This window comes from Cebus imitator, unplaced genomic scaffold (assembly GCF_001604975.1).
Source record: "Cebus imitator isolate Cc_AM_T3 unplaced genomic scaffold, Cebus_imitator-1.0 Scaffold18, whole genome shotgun sequence".
In the NCBI taxonomy this organism is placed as follows: Eukaryota; Metazoa; Chordata; class Mammalia; order Primates; family Cebidae; genus Cebus; species Cebus imitator.
Genome location: NW_016107333.1, coordinates 11,145,463 through 11,159,566, shown reverse-complemented (window position 1 = coordinate 11,159,566; position 14,104 = coordinate 11,145,463). Strand labels below are relative to the sequence as shown.

Here is a 14,104-nt window from a genome sequence, read left to right as displayed (position 1 = left end):
TTTTTTATACAATCTTACTCTGTTGCCCAGGCTGGAGTCCGGTGGTGCCATCTCAGCTCACCACAACCTCTGCCTTCTGGTCTCCAGCCATCCTCCTGCCTCAGTCTCCTGGGTAGCGAAAACCACAGGCTTGTACCACCATGTCCAGCTAATTTTTGTATTTTTAGTAGAAATAAAATTTCATCATGTTGCTCAGGCTGGTCTCAAACTCCTGGGTTCAAATGATCCACCCTCCTCAACCTCCCAATGAACTGGGATTACAGGTATGAGCCACCGCACCTGGCCTCTGTGCTTTTTTATATGTGTGAAATGTAACATCATTATATTATTAACATTATGGTTTTTTTTTTAAGTGAGGGTGGGTGTGGAGGTGAGAGTATGGAGACAACTTGTAGAAGTTTTGTGTTGAGGAGACCAGAGAAACTGGAGAAGCAGCCGGAGAGGCTGTGGGGTTAGTTTTTAGATGGAACTTGTTAGCACACGCTGTGTTCTGCAGGGCGGGGGTGGGTTAATGATGCAGAGAAGGAAGGAAGGGGGTCTCTCTGGTCTTCAGTCCCCCTGCCATCTCTGCAGCAAGGGCTCTCACACTTGAGCAAGTGTCTAACGCAGCCAGGGGGTTGTTAACCACAGCTGGCTGGGCACCGTTAAGAGTTTCCAGTTCAGCAGGGCTGGGGTGGGACCTGGAAATTCTCATTTTTCATGAGCTCTCAGCTGATACTGATGGAAGAACCATAGTTTGAGAAACATGGTCTAACCAATACTACTACTGCCCACAAGCACCCACTCCAGGATTTGATCATGGAACACGCTCCCTTTGAAACACTCCAGGGGAAGGAAGGGATGGGAGTGGACAGTCAAGATGAAAGAAGGGAGAAGAGATGAAGGAGGAAGTGGCTGGAGCCTGGCCGGAGCAAAGGTCACCACCTCTCCTGGGGAGCACCCATCTCCCCAGGGACCCTGGGAGCTGCCCAGTTGGACCTTCTGAAAGACTGAGTGAGAAGGCAAGGGAAGGAGCCAGGGACAGGGTTGGGGGGAGTGGCGAGAGGCCAGCATGCGTGCCAAATGGAGAGGGAATGGTGGAGCGGAGCTGGCTCTCTCCCGGCAGGCACTGAGCCCTGAGAACACACTGTCCACCTTTACAACATGATCCTGGTGCTGTGCCAGACCAACTCTCCTGCCCTTGGGAAAGAGAGCAGCCCTGTCAAAGAAATGAACATTAGCACATGGGATCCCAGAACATCAGAGCTGGGAGAACCCCTGGAGACTGGCCAGTCCAGACCCATTTGCAGATGGAGGGGACCTGAAGATAGAAAGCACAGCTTGGCCAACGGACCTGCAAACTCTTTGTACAAGGGAGAGATGCATTCCCACTCCCTGCTGGCTGGCTCGCTCCGAGGAAGTGGGGAAGGGGCATGTGGTTGGGTGCCGTGCTCTGACCCTTGCTGCTTCCCCTTTTTCATCAATTCATTGAACACATATTTATGAGCACTCGCTGTGTGCCATGCATTGTGCCAAACACAGAAACAAGATAGTGAGCAAAACCAAGTCCCTGGCTTCATGGAATTGACATTCTAGAGAGAGAAACAGACAACAGACAGATAAAAAGAGAGGTAGCGATTTTAAAAAGTCAAGTGGTGATAAGTGGTATGAAACATGATGGGGTGTGCCACACAGATGGGGTGCGGGGCTGGGGGAGGATTCCAGAGGGAACAGTGAGGAAACAGCATGTGCAAAGGCCTCGAGGGGGGCGCATGCTTGCTTTGTTGGGGGGATGTCATGGAGGCATTGCATCGGGATTGAAGTGAGTGAGGGAGAGGGGAACAGGAAGAGAATGAGCATAGCGGCAGGCCCCGTCATGGAGGAACCTGCAGTCTTGGCTTTTCTGAGTGAGGTAGGAACCCTGGGAGGATTTTGAGCAGAGGAGGAGTGTGACTTGACTTAGGTTTAGCAGGATTCCTCTGGCTGCCTAGTGGGGGATGACTGTGAAGGGGACAAGGATGGAGGCAGAGAGGCAGACAAAACAGGCATGTAATCCCTCCCAGGGAAGCATCTACTGTGACGGTCCAGGTAAGAGGTAATGGTGGCCTGACCTGGCCTGGCATGTTCTGAGCCAGGGAGGCCTCCTGTGCCTGCTTAGGGCCCTTCCATGGAGACACGTGGGAGGGACAGGGGACTTCCCCGAGCCTCTCCCCCGTGACCCCAGCCCATGGTCTCCCACAGCTAGAGAGGACCATCAAGACGCGCTTGAGGTTGGAGCTGGTGGAGGCCCAGCAGCAAATGGTCCAGAATCAGATGGCCCCCCTGCTGAAGCTGGACACCAGCTTCCTGAACCAGACCACTGCCCAGACCCGCAAGCTGATAGACATGGAGGCTCAGGTAACAGAGAGTGAGTGAGTGGGCACTGAGGGCCTGCGACTGGCCGGGCTGGCTCGTAGCCCCAATCATCTTACCTTGACCTCTTCCCCGGGTAGGGTCAAGGCCTCCTCTGGGCCTGTAGCCCCCTGGGCCCCTCCTTTATGATGACCTTGTCATAAAACTATCTCCCTCTAAGCTGTGAGTCCTGGGAGGTAGATGGCGGACTTGGCTTTTCTGCCTCTGTAACTTCAGTGCTGGGGTCTGTGCTGGGCACTGGGAGGAGGGGTAGAGCAGCACAGCCCCCCTGCCCTCAGGGGGCTTATAATGCACCAGGGAGAGATAGATAAGAAATAATTAATTGGGCCTCTGGGAGCCAAGGACTTGGAGAGAGGAGGTATCTGAGCAGCAAAGAGCAGGGAGGGAACTGGTGAATAAAAGGGAGGGTGGGGAAGTCAGTGGATGAAACATCGAATAACAAATGGACACAAGTTTCTGCCCGTTGTTTGTTGGATCCCCTGTGTGCCCGGCCCTGCTTGAGAGGACTGTTCTAGTATATAGCAGGAAACAAAGCAGGCATGCATTCCTACTGCTGTGAAGCTTCCCCTGGAAATGGAAAGATAAGTGACATATGTGGTTATGCACTACTTAACGATGTTCTAGTCAACAACTTACCACACAGACAACGGCAGGCCCATAAGATTCTCACACCCTGTTTTTATTGCACCTTTTCTATGTTTAGATATGCATACACAAATACCTCCCACGGTGGTATAGCTGCCTACGGTATTCGGTACAGTCACGTGCTGTATGGGTTTGTAGCTTAGGAGCAACAGGCTGTCTCATATAGCCTAGGTGTGTAGGCGGCTAGGTTTGTGTAAGTACACACTGTGATGTTTGCACAATGACGAAATCGCATCATGATGAATTTCTTACAACATCTTTCCACCGTTAAGCAACACGTGGCTGTGTATGTTAGCCAGTGACCGCACTAAGGAGAAAATAGTGTGGAAGACAGAGCAAGAGGGGGGTGCATTGGGAGTGGTGGGAGGGATGAGAGCTGTGAGTTCATACAGCACGGCCAGGAAGGGCCATGGAGAGGGTAGGGCTGCAGCCAGGCTAGACGGGGGATGCAGCACATGCAAAGGCCCAGAGGGAGGCGTGCTGGTGGGTTCAAGAACATCAAGAGACCAGTATGCTGGAGTAAGCAAGAGGAGAGTGGCAGGCAAGGGGCTGGAGAAGTGATAGGGACAGATCACACTATAGGACCTTGCAGGCCATGGTGAGGACTGGGGCTTTTCCGCTGCATGAGATGGGAGTCACAGGAAGATCCTGAACAGAGCAAGCTTGTTTTAAGAGGCAGCCCCAGGCGGATGAGTAGAGAATGGACTGTAGGGAACAAGGGTGGGAGTCCAGGGTCAGAGTAAAGGCCACAGAGCAGGAGAGAAATGGTCAGGTGCCACCTGGGAGGTAGGGCTGACAGGACCTGCAGGTGGGTTGGATGTGGGGGACAGGGATGACAGCTCCCGGGGCCTAAGTGGCAGGGGGAATGGAGCAGCCATTGCAGTGATGGGGAAAGGCAAATTTAGGAAGCTAAGCTAGGAAGCTAAACTAAGTTAGGGCCTGTGAATGAGTGACCACAGGAGCTACTGACCAGGAGGGTGGGAAGGGGTCAGTGAGTTTCTGGAGTGGCAGGGTCTATGGGCAGGTGGGTGGTTGGCCAGGGCTCCTGTAGGGCTTATGTAGTCCCCTACTGGCTTCTGCTTGCTGGAGCAGTTCCAGAACCAGACATCAAGAATGGACGCCCAGATGCTGAAGACCCTCCTGTCCACCGACAAGCTGGAGGACCAGCTACTGCTGCAGAGGCAGAAGCTCCAGCAGCTTCAGCCCCAAAACAGGTGGGCGTGGCACCTGGCACCAGACTAAGGCATGGGCTGGGGCTGGAGTCAAGTTTGGGATCTAGGGGGGGCACCAGAGCCAGGGCTGGGGCTGGGGCTGGATCACCCTGTTTCTCTATATTTACATTAATACTTTCTGTCTGTCTTTTTTTTTTTTCTTGCCACACATGGGGTTAGACTTGATGTGACCCAAGTCCTGGGCAGCTTTCCAGTTCTGTGCAAATGCACCCAGCCTCCTCCTTCATGGCTGCGGAGCTTTTCCAGGGATGTCAAAACACAACAGATTCAGCCAGTCCTGGCTGTTGGGCATCTGGGCTATATCGTTTTTTGGGTTGTTTGTTGTTTCTATTACAAGCAAGGCCCCAGGGCCATTCTTGCCCGTGCCCCCTAGAAGACATCTCCTGAGAGTAGACTGCTGGATCAAAAAGCAAGCACATTTGGGATTTGATAATAGCTACCCAGTTGCTGGTGTCCCTTCCACACCACCTCTTTCTTCTACTGGACCTCTTTACTATGCCAGGGCTGGGTATCTCTTTTCTCCCCTCTTCAATCTGTGCCTACAGTGGGCACAGGATGCTCCACCACACTTGAGTCTCATCGTCGGGCTGCAGGGACTCCGGGGCCAAGGGAACCACACAGTGGGGTACATGCTTCTCGAGGACTGCAGGCTCACCTCTGTGCACCCTCTACCCGGCAGCACGCTAGAGGCGCGGTTGCAGGCCCTGGAAATGAAGCGGCAGGAGGAGCTGGCCAGCCTCCTCAGCAAGAAGGAGCAGCTGCTGAATGCACTGAGCCGCCAGAGCGCCGCCCTCACCAACATCGAGCGCGGCCTGCAAGGTCTCAGACACAACTCCAGCCTCCTGCAGGAACAGCAGCACCAACTGCGCCAGCAGCTGGCGGTGTGGCGGGACAGGATGCAAGAAAGGGCTAAGGCCTCGGCCCCGGCCCCGGGTGAGCGAGCGGTGGGCCCCGGTGCGGCTGGAGATGGGTGGGAGACGGGAGGGAGACCCTGCTCACACTTCTGGGTCTCTGGTGGCCTGGAAACCATTGCGGGGCCCCACCCTCCCTGACCATCTGTGCAGTAGAAATAACAATAAACAGCAATAACAACAATCCCAATCCAGACCCTCTTCCCGGATTCCATGGGTGACCTTAGGCATGCCTCTGCCCTTCTCTTGGCCTCGGTTTACCCATGGGTTTTGGAGGTGAGGATAAGGGCAACAGCAGCCCAGACTGACAAGTTTGGTCTCCAGAATTCACTCTCCAGCTCCACTTTCTTGGGCTTGTCTTACCCCTCCCTGTCCTTAGTTTCCCTATCTATAGAATGGGAAGGAACTGGGAGGTTGGACTTTATGCACCCCAAGGACCTCTCTCAACTTAATGACCCTGCCCTAAGCCCAAGAGGGCCAGACAGAAGTGAGGAGGCCTCCCTGGCCCTGGTTTCTGGGAAGGGAAAACAATGCCTGGGCCTGCTCCCAGGCCCTCACTGACTCCTTCTAATGCAGCCTTCTTGGGGTGGCCAAGGCATGCTTGGTCCCAGCTGCAATCACTCAGTCAACAAACATGTACTAAGCACTTACTGTGTGCCAGGCCCAGTGCTGGGTGCTGGGGGTAAAGCAGTGAATGCATAGTCACGGCCTCTGTCTCTTGCAAAAATATCTAGTCCTTGGTCTATGGGTCCCAGAGGGAAGGAGAAAGAAACACGTGGTTTTTGAGTGCCAAGTGTATGCCAGATGCTCAGCTATCAGTGTTCCTGAAGTTTCCAGACCATGAAAACAGACAAGTCCAAAGGCTGTGTGAAGGAGAAGGGCTCTTAGCCTGAGGCTAGCAGGGGGCACAGGAGGCTTTTGAACAGAGTGGGACTGCTTTCAAGAAGCTCCTACTGGAGCCGTGAGTGGAGACGGCTTGATGAGAGAGAAAGACGGAAAGGGCTACTGCTGCCCTGGATCCATGAAGGAAGGCTGGAAGGCCTTTGAGATGCAGAAGTGATGGCACTCCAGGCACCACCAGGGCTGACAGAGATTTGAGAACACAGGACCCCACCCTGGCTCCATCTAAGTCTGGCAGACCCAGCCAAGTAGGGATCTGAGGCCTAAGGAAGCTACAGGCAGGAAAAGTAGACACCTTCCAAATTGCAAGATGTGGATTAGCCCGAACCCATTACCTGCTTATGCATGGATCTGGCAGTGAGGCTGCCTGAATTCATCCCAACTGTGGGTTTCTTGTAGCTTAGGCCAAGGCACAGGGCTGGACCCAATGCCTCTCCCACTAACCCACCACTGACCCAGTCTCCATCTGAGGCTGAATGTCTGCTCAGACATCTGAGTAGGAGGTTGTGTAGCACACCTCACTTGAGGCACCTTTTGCCCAAACACCCTGCCCCTGTGCTCCACTATGACCAGGGAAGGACACTAGGAGGCTGCTTTCGCCCCCTTCTGAATGGAGAAACTGAAGAACTCAGTCACCAGGAGTAGAAAAGAGGGTTAGATGGAGATGGGCCACAGGAACCAGGCATCCTTGAAGTCTAGCAGGAAGGGAGCCCTAGCTCTCTGCATAGCTTTGTCCTCATCAGGTGGAGGCTGGTGAAAGGAAAACAGAGTCAAGTCTTCTGCTGTTTCCAGGCACTGGGGCGTTTGGTTCAGAAGTTTACAAGGACAAGGGCACAGGTAGAAAAAAAAAATGTTTTTACATTTGTACGATGTAAAAACAGCAATTGTTAATGCAGGCTGTTTCCCCAGCCTTGCGCATGCTCAGTGGTGGAAATCCAAGAGGAGATGTATAGGAGGAAGGGCACTGGCTTTGCAGTCAGATGGGCCAGAGTTCAAGCTCTGCCTCCTTCACTTATTGGCACTGGAACTTCACACAAGTCATTTATTTAACTTTTCAGAGCCTCAGTTTTTCTCATCTGTAAAATGGGAATAATAATCTTACAGAGTTTTTACACAGAGAATCAGATGATTTCGTGCATACAAAGGGGTCCAGCACAGTGCCTATGGCCAAAAACAGGGAAACTGGTACAAATTACCAGCCCAGAGATTCAGAGGAGGACTCGGTCAAACCATTGCATATCAATACCCATTTATCCTATTCTTATGACTCCCAAAAATATTTTTCCTGGCCTCAAACTACCGCTGCCATTACATGACACCTTGGAAACATGAGTATTTCACTAAAAGTGAGTATTTCACTTTTAGCATTGATATTATTGTTGTTATTGTTACTGATATTGTTGAAGAATAAGGAAAATAACAGTGAGCAGAGCCTTGGAAAGGGTGGCTGGAAATCTCAGACCAACCCTGGCTCTGTCCTTGCCTTACTGGGTGAAGTTCGGCCCATCCCTGCTCACCTTGAGGTCAGTAGCCTCCTCATGCTTGGCTGGACTCCAGTTCCCCATGGGAAGCTAGAGAGGTGCTGACAGGTGGGGCAGTGGAGACCCCTACCCAGGAAATGCTTGTGGGCAAACTGGGATGGATCTGGGGGTCTTAGTCACCTCATTTGTGGCACGAGAGCACTAGCCTTCTCCAGACAAGTGCCCCAGATCCAGGACTGGGGGATCCCTGAAGCTCAGGTGTAAAGCCAAACCAGGAAGTCCTACCCCGTGGTAGCCTCCCAGTTCCTCGTTGGTGTTGACAACCTATCCAACTGGAATTTTGGCCCCATCCTGGTACCTGCCTACCTAGAGAGATTGGATTCTCGTAGAATCATAGTTCAAACCTCTAATTGGATCCCACTAATTGAGACAGAGGAGATTTTAAATCTCTGCACTTTATTTGTCAACAGTCACTTTTTCCAGCCCAGGCCTAGAAACCCCTGGGAGATTTTGGTCATTAAATTCTCTCCTGATCTCATGTAGTCCAAAGGGAAGAAACAGAGGCCCTTTAAAGCCAACAGTCAGCTTCCAGGAAGGACAGAATAAGGGGGCCAATGCCCAGGGCAGCAGGGAGATCCAGCCAAAAGTGTGGGCTATGGAGGGGAGCCCACAGCCCCCACCCAACAGAGCTCCAAGGAAGGAAGGTTCTGTCCTGCCTGGCTGTGTGCCCTTGGGCCAGTTTTCTCACTGTTGAGCCTCAGTTTCTTGGTCTGTGAAATGGGAAGTGCTTCATTGAAGTTCAGGCCCCAGTAACTCTCTCCTAGAAAACCAGCAGCCTTCTCTCTGGTCTCCTAGCTTGGAGTGTCATCCTCTCCAGTCCCCGCTCCGCACTCTGGCCAGAGTGCTCTTTCTCAGCCCAGAGAATCTGGGCTCCTCAGCCTGGCATTCAAGGCTGACCTGGCCCTGCTGAAATCTCAGCCTCCTCTCTCCTCTCCCTTCCTCACCTTCTCTATGCCAGCCATGTTCTACCCTCTCAGTTTCATCAAACAGCAAGCAGATTCCCTGGCCTCAACTCCTCTCTCATGGTGTGAGTCATTTCCTCTCCCTGGCCTCAGCCTCAGTTTCCCTGCCCATGCCCTGTCCCCTGCACACACTAGAGCCCTTCCTACCTTGGGGGCTTTGCATATGCTGTTTCCTTTGCCTGGAACATCTTCCCCTTCCTCATGGGCAACTCCTGTTTATTGTCCAGGTCCCAGCTTACTGTCACCTCCTCTACAAAATCTTCCCAGGCCCGACTCATCTCCCTGTCCCCAGCACCTCCCAACCCAGAACATAAAGCAGGCAGGCATGCCCACTTTGCCCCTTCTCTCTTTCCTTGGCTCCAGCTGACTTTTGTTTTGTCCCTTTGCAACCTTCATGATGACAGGTGAGCAGGTGTTCCAGGACTGTGCAGAGATCCAGCGCTCTGGGGCCAATGCCAGTGATGTCTACACCATCCAGGTGTCCAATGCATCGAAGCCCAGGAAGGTTAGGGGGCTCCCTGGGAACTGTGGCTGTTAGAGGGTGCTGAGCCAAGGGCTTCCCAGACAGACACCCCTCACCCCATCGGCAACAGGCTTTGTTCAGTATCTGCAATACCAGAGGTGTAGGGGTGGCCTTGACTTCTGAAACCCCCAGCAGTCAGGGGTCAGATTGTGGGGATAAGCAGAAGTTCGCAAAGCTGGAAGTGCATCCTTCGCCAGCATCACTTCAGAGATGCATTCACGGGAACAACAGGAAATAGTTCTGTGTTGGTTAAAATGATGCTAGCTGATATTACAAATAAGCCCCAAAATTCCAGGGGCTTAGCATAAAGACATTTCTTTCTAGTTTACATATAAGGGTTGTAAACTAGAAAGGTTGAATGCAGTCAAAGGACTAGTTAAACTAGTCCTGGTTGAAGGCAGGACTTGGGGTTCTGCTCTATGTGAGAAGTTAGAAACCAGGGCTAATGGAGGAGTCACCATCTTCAATGAGTCATGGTGGCTCATGCCTGTAATCCTAGCTCTTTGGGGGGCTGAGGAGGGAGGATCACTTGAGCCCAGGAGTTTGAGACCAACCTGGGAAACATAGGGAGGTTTTGCCCCTACAGAATGTATTAAAATATTAGCCAGGGCATGGTGGCATGTGCCTGTGCTCCCAAAGTTCCCCTAAACTTTAAGGTCAAGTCATCAGATGAGGAGGGTGACCAAAAAGAGCATGGATGTCAGGAGGGAAGGTCTGAGAGCCAGGCCCAGAAGGGGAACAACTAACAGAGATTCCCACTTCATAAGCATTTTTTTTTTTTTTGAGACAGGGTCTTGCTCTGACACCCAGGCTGGAGTGCAATGGCATGATTATAGCTCACCGCAGCCTCGACCTCCTGGGCTTGAGTGATCCTCCTGCCTCACCCTCCCAAGTTGCTGGGACCACAGGCACATGCCACCATGCCCTGGCTAATATTTTAAAACATTCTGTAGGGGCAAAGTCTCCCTATGTTTCCTAGGTTGGTCTCAAACTCCTGGGCTCAAGCGGTCCTCCCTCCTCGGCCCCCCAAAGTGCTAGGATTACAGGCATGAGCCACCATGACTCAATTTCCTTTCACTCCCTTTTAATATGCCAAGAGCAATGCCTCTGCTTGTCTCCAGGTTGTCTTTTACACTGTTCACATACCTGCTAAACTCTCCTTTCAACAAAAAGAGGCCAAGCTTCCATTTATCTAGTATGTGCCAGGCACTGTTCTTAACACTTTACATGACTCATCTCACTTAATTTTCACAACCCCAGTTTGCAGATGAGAGACTGAGGCACAAAGAGGTTAAGGTATGAACCTCCATTTTACAAATGAGGAGAGGAAGGCTCTGAGAGGTTATCACTTACCCATCACTTTAGAAAAATGATGACAGTGGATGGGGAGTTTGAGCCTGGATCATTCTGATGCCCAGGACCCCCAGGCTCACCTGTTGCTCTGTGGGAGTCTGTCAGCCTAGCCACAGTTGAGCCAGCACAGACCTGGCCTCTGGCTGCTTCCAAGGGCTCCCAGCTGTGCCTTGCCCACCCCCTCCAGGTGTTCTGTGACCTGCAGAGCAGTGGAGGCAGGTGGACCATCATCCAGCGCCGTGAGAATGGCACCGTGAATTTCCAGCGGAACTGGAAGGATTACAAACAGGTAATCCTACTGCCCTGGAGAGGGGCCATTCAGCTCTGAAACCTGGGGCAGGGGCTGAGCTGTTGGAGGGGGTCTGCTTTGCCCTCATTCCTCCCCAAGAAAAAAATCAACTTGTCTAAAGCCAGTGGTGCACATCTACTTATGAGACCCCATTACCTGAATTTTAATGTTCTTTTTGAAAGTTCTTACATATATTTTAAGAAAAAAGTTTAGCTTTAGTTTTGTTTTAATTTTTTAAAAATATAATACATATACATTGCTGATATTTTGAAGAATACAAAGGAGGGAACAGAAAAACAACCCCTCCCAGTCACTGCTGACTGCATTGCTTTAGTGAATTTTCTTATCTTTTCCTACATCCATGGCCACTCTGCAGGAAAGATTCATTAACAAGGGGCCCAAAGAGCACGTGTATTTTATCAAATGAGAAGCCTGATTGTTTCCCAATTTTTAATTAGGTTTTGAATAAAGGATTTTTTGTCAAGCTAACTTAAAATACTTGAAAGCTTTTAAAGTTTTCAAAGCCAAAGAAATAGAAAAAGATACCCACAAGGTAATACAGCAGTTTTATTATTTGTGTCTGCTTGCTGTTCATTTAAAGAATCCTTAAAAATAAATTCCAAATTAAGTTATGAGTGTTTTTAACTAATTGGGTTTTAAACAATTATTAAAATGGAAAGGAGGAATAGGGTGTGGAGATGCAGAAATGCACAAAAGACCACTGAATATTAACCATCAGGCTAATCCATACTGTGAGGGGACTAAAATTGGGAGCGGGCCTTGTGTGTGCCCCTGTCCTTGGTGCTGAATTATTGCTCTGTCCAAGGGCATTGGGACATGACATTCCCCACACTCAGTTTTACATTTCCATGTTGCTGAAATCTTGCAGTGGCTGCACTGTCACTGAACGAAGTTTGCTCTACTGTTTATGTAGCAGATTGAAATCTTTTATTTAATTTTTGTTAAGATTTAATACACATGTGGCTAAGTGCACAAATTCCAAAGTGTAAGGCTCAGTGAATCCTTACATATGTATCCAGTCACGTGACCACCATGCAGAGCTACATGTACAACACTCCCAGCACCCAGAGGTCCACTTTGTGCCTCCTCCCAGCCAATACTCCCCCAAAGGTAGTCACCAAAGGTTAGTTTTTCCTGTTCTTGAACTTCAGAAGAATGTGATTTCAATAACTTTTAACAGGCTGTTACACTTACGAGAGTCTTAGTCTTTTTCCTCTAGAAGGTGGAGGGCTCCCACTCCCGGGCCTGCCTACACTGCACTTATGAACTCGATCATTAAGCACAGTGGTTTTGTGTAAGTGGCCCTGGAGCCTGGCCCAGCCCAGCTCCTCAGCCAGGGACATGGCCTTCTCCTCAGCATGAATCTCACCCCATGCTCCCCTCCCTGTAGGGCTTCGGAGACCCAGCTGGGGAGCACTGGCTTGGCAATGAGGTGGTGTACCAGCTCACCAGCAGGGCACCCTACTCTCTGCGTGTGGAGCTGCAAGACTGGGAAGGCCACGAGACCTATGCCCAGTATGAGCATTTCCAGCTGGGCAGTGAGGGCCAGCTATACAGGTGGGCTCAGGGCCCAGGCCGGTGGGTGGGCTGGCAGGGTATTCAGGCTAGTGGGTGGGCTGGGGTCCTCAGACTAGTGTCTACAGAGTCTGCACCAAGGGTCAGTCTCTGGGCGTCTCCTGTTCCTACCATCTGTCCCCCATTTGGGTGCACGTCATGAGATCTGGAGGCAGCTGGTTAGCACTCAGCATGTCCTAGCCACCGGGTGGGGTGGAAAGAATGTCACTGGCACTGCCACCCGAGGAGCAAGAAGGGGTCTTTCAAAGTCAGTCACCTCAAGTCAGCCTTTTTACAGAGACCCAGAAGCAAAGGGAGGTGACTCGCCCAGTCTGTCCTATGCCCTGGGGTTGGGTGGAAGTGTCCCTGGGCCAGGAGTTGAAATTCCTGCACTCATTGTGGCCTCGCTCCAGCTTGCTTTGGGAACTTAGACAAGTCAGCTCGCTTCTCTGAGCCTCTGCTTCTTCAATAGCAGAATGAGCTTAAATATGACGATGTAAGATCATCAAGGTTTCTCACCCCTTCCTCAGCCTGGTTCTTGGTATATTTGGGAAAAGGAATTAGCATTTATTGAGCACCTACTATGTTCCAGGCACCATTATTCCATTTAATCCTCCCCACAACACTTTGAGGTAGGCATTACTGTACCTACTTTGGTAATATGAAAGCTGAGACACCACGCTTAAGTATCTTGCCAAAAGTCACAAATTAACCTGTATTTGAACTCAGATCAAGTTAGCCTGAATTTGAACTTAGATCTCCCTGCTGCTGAAACTCATGATGTCTCCACTGCATGATATTGCCTCTTAGAGAAATTCAAGGATCTTTTAGATAAGCCTGAATCCTGCCTATCTCTGAACCAGGACAGAATTAGATTTATACACTCACACTTACAGGGCTACAAAGGACCTCACATGTCATCTGGTTTTTCATAGATCTCCTTCATAGTCACAGTCAATATCCAGCTGTGCTGGAATACCTCCACTCATGGGAAGGTCACTTTAGGAATCTCTGGATGACTCTGTCCTTTCGAACTTTATATCTGATTTTACTTCTGGGGACTTCTCCATGATGCTTTCCCACTGTTTCCTCCAACTGGGTAGTTCTGACACCCTTCCTTATGGGGTCCATACCAATCTGATAATGCAAGGTCCAGAGCTGAATGAACAACTCCCTGGATGTCCCCCGAGTCCTCACAGCTGATCAGTGAGTAGCTACAACAACCTCCAGAGTCCCATTTAAGCCACTGGCCACCAACACAAAGGCTTAAGTCCTGACTCCATCCCTAGTTCCCTGAGTGACCCCGAGCAAGTCCCTTCACCTTTCCGTCTGTAGATACCTTAGGCATGCCTGCCTCAAAAAAAGTGTGATGAGGCCTGAATGAGATACCACACATGAAGCATTAATACAGTGCCTGGCAGGTAGTAAACACTTAGCAACTAATATTACAATCACTGTCCCAAGGCAGACCTTCACACCCTTGGCTGGACTGCTCTCTGGGAGAAGAGGTGGGTGAATGTGAGAGGTGTGATGGGGCTGGGGCTGCCAGATCATCATCAACTGGGGAGCAAGGTGCATGTAGACTCCCAAGTCAGGCCACAGTAGGCTGCATGTGGTTCTGACCCTCATTCATTATGAGACCTTGAGCAGGTTTCTCTGGCTCTTAGGATCTTTTTACACATGTGTAAAATGGGAATAGCGTGTTGTGAGAATTAAATGAGAATGAGTTAACCCGTGCAAAGAACTTCGAACAATGCCTGACACGTAGTAGATGAAAAAAAA

The 14,104-nt window shown here is 50.8% G+C and overlaps 1 protein-coding gene across 1 annotated transcript in view; it reads left to right on the top strand.

The window, feature by feature from the left end:
• ANGPT4 (angiopoietin 4) overlaps window positions 1-14,104 on the top strand; it is a 38,961-nt gene that overhangs the window by 20,987 nt on the left and 3,870 nt on the right. The window contains exons 2-7 of the mRNA XM_017515357.2: window positions 2,221-2,376; window positions 4,129-4,250; window positions 4,948-5,195; window positions 8,972-9,087; window positions 10,646-10,747; window positions 12,159-12,325. Coding sequence (XP_017370846.1) covers window positions 2,221-2,376; window positions 4,129-4,250; window positions 4,948-5,195; window positions 8,972-9,087; window positions 10,646-10,747; window positions 12,159-12,325 — 911 coding nt within the window. The remainder of the gene's footprint in view (window positions 1-2,220; window positions 2,377-4,128; window positions 4,251-4,947; window positions 5,196-8,971; window positions 9,088-10,645; window positions 10,748-12,158; window positions 12,326-14,104) is intronic.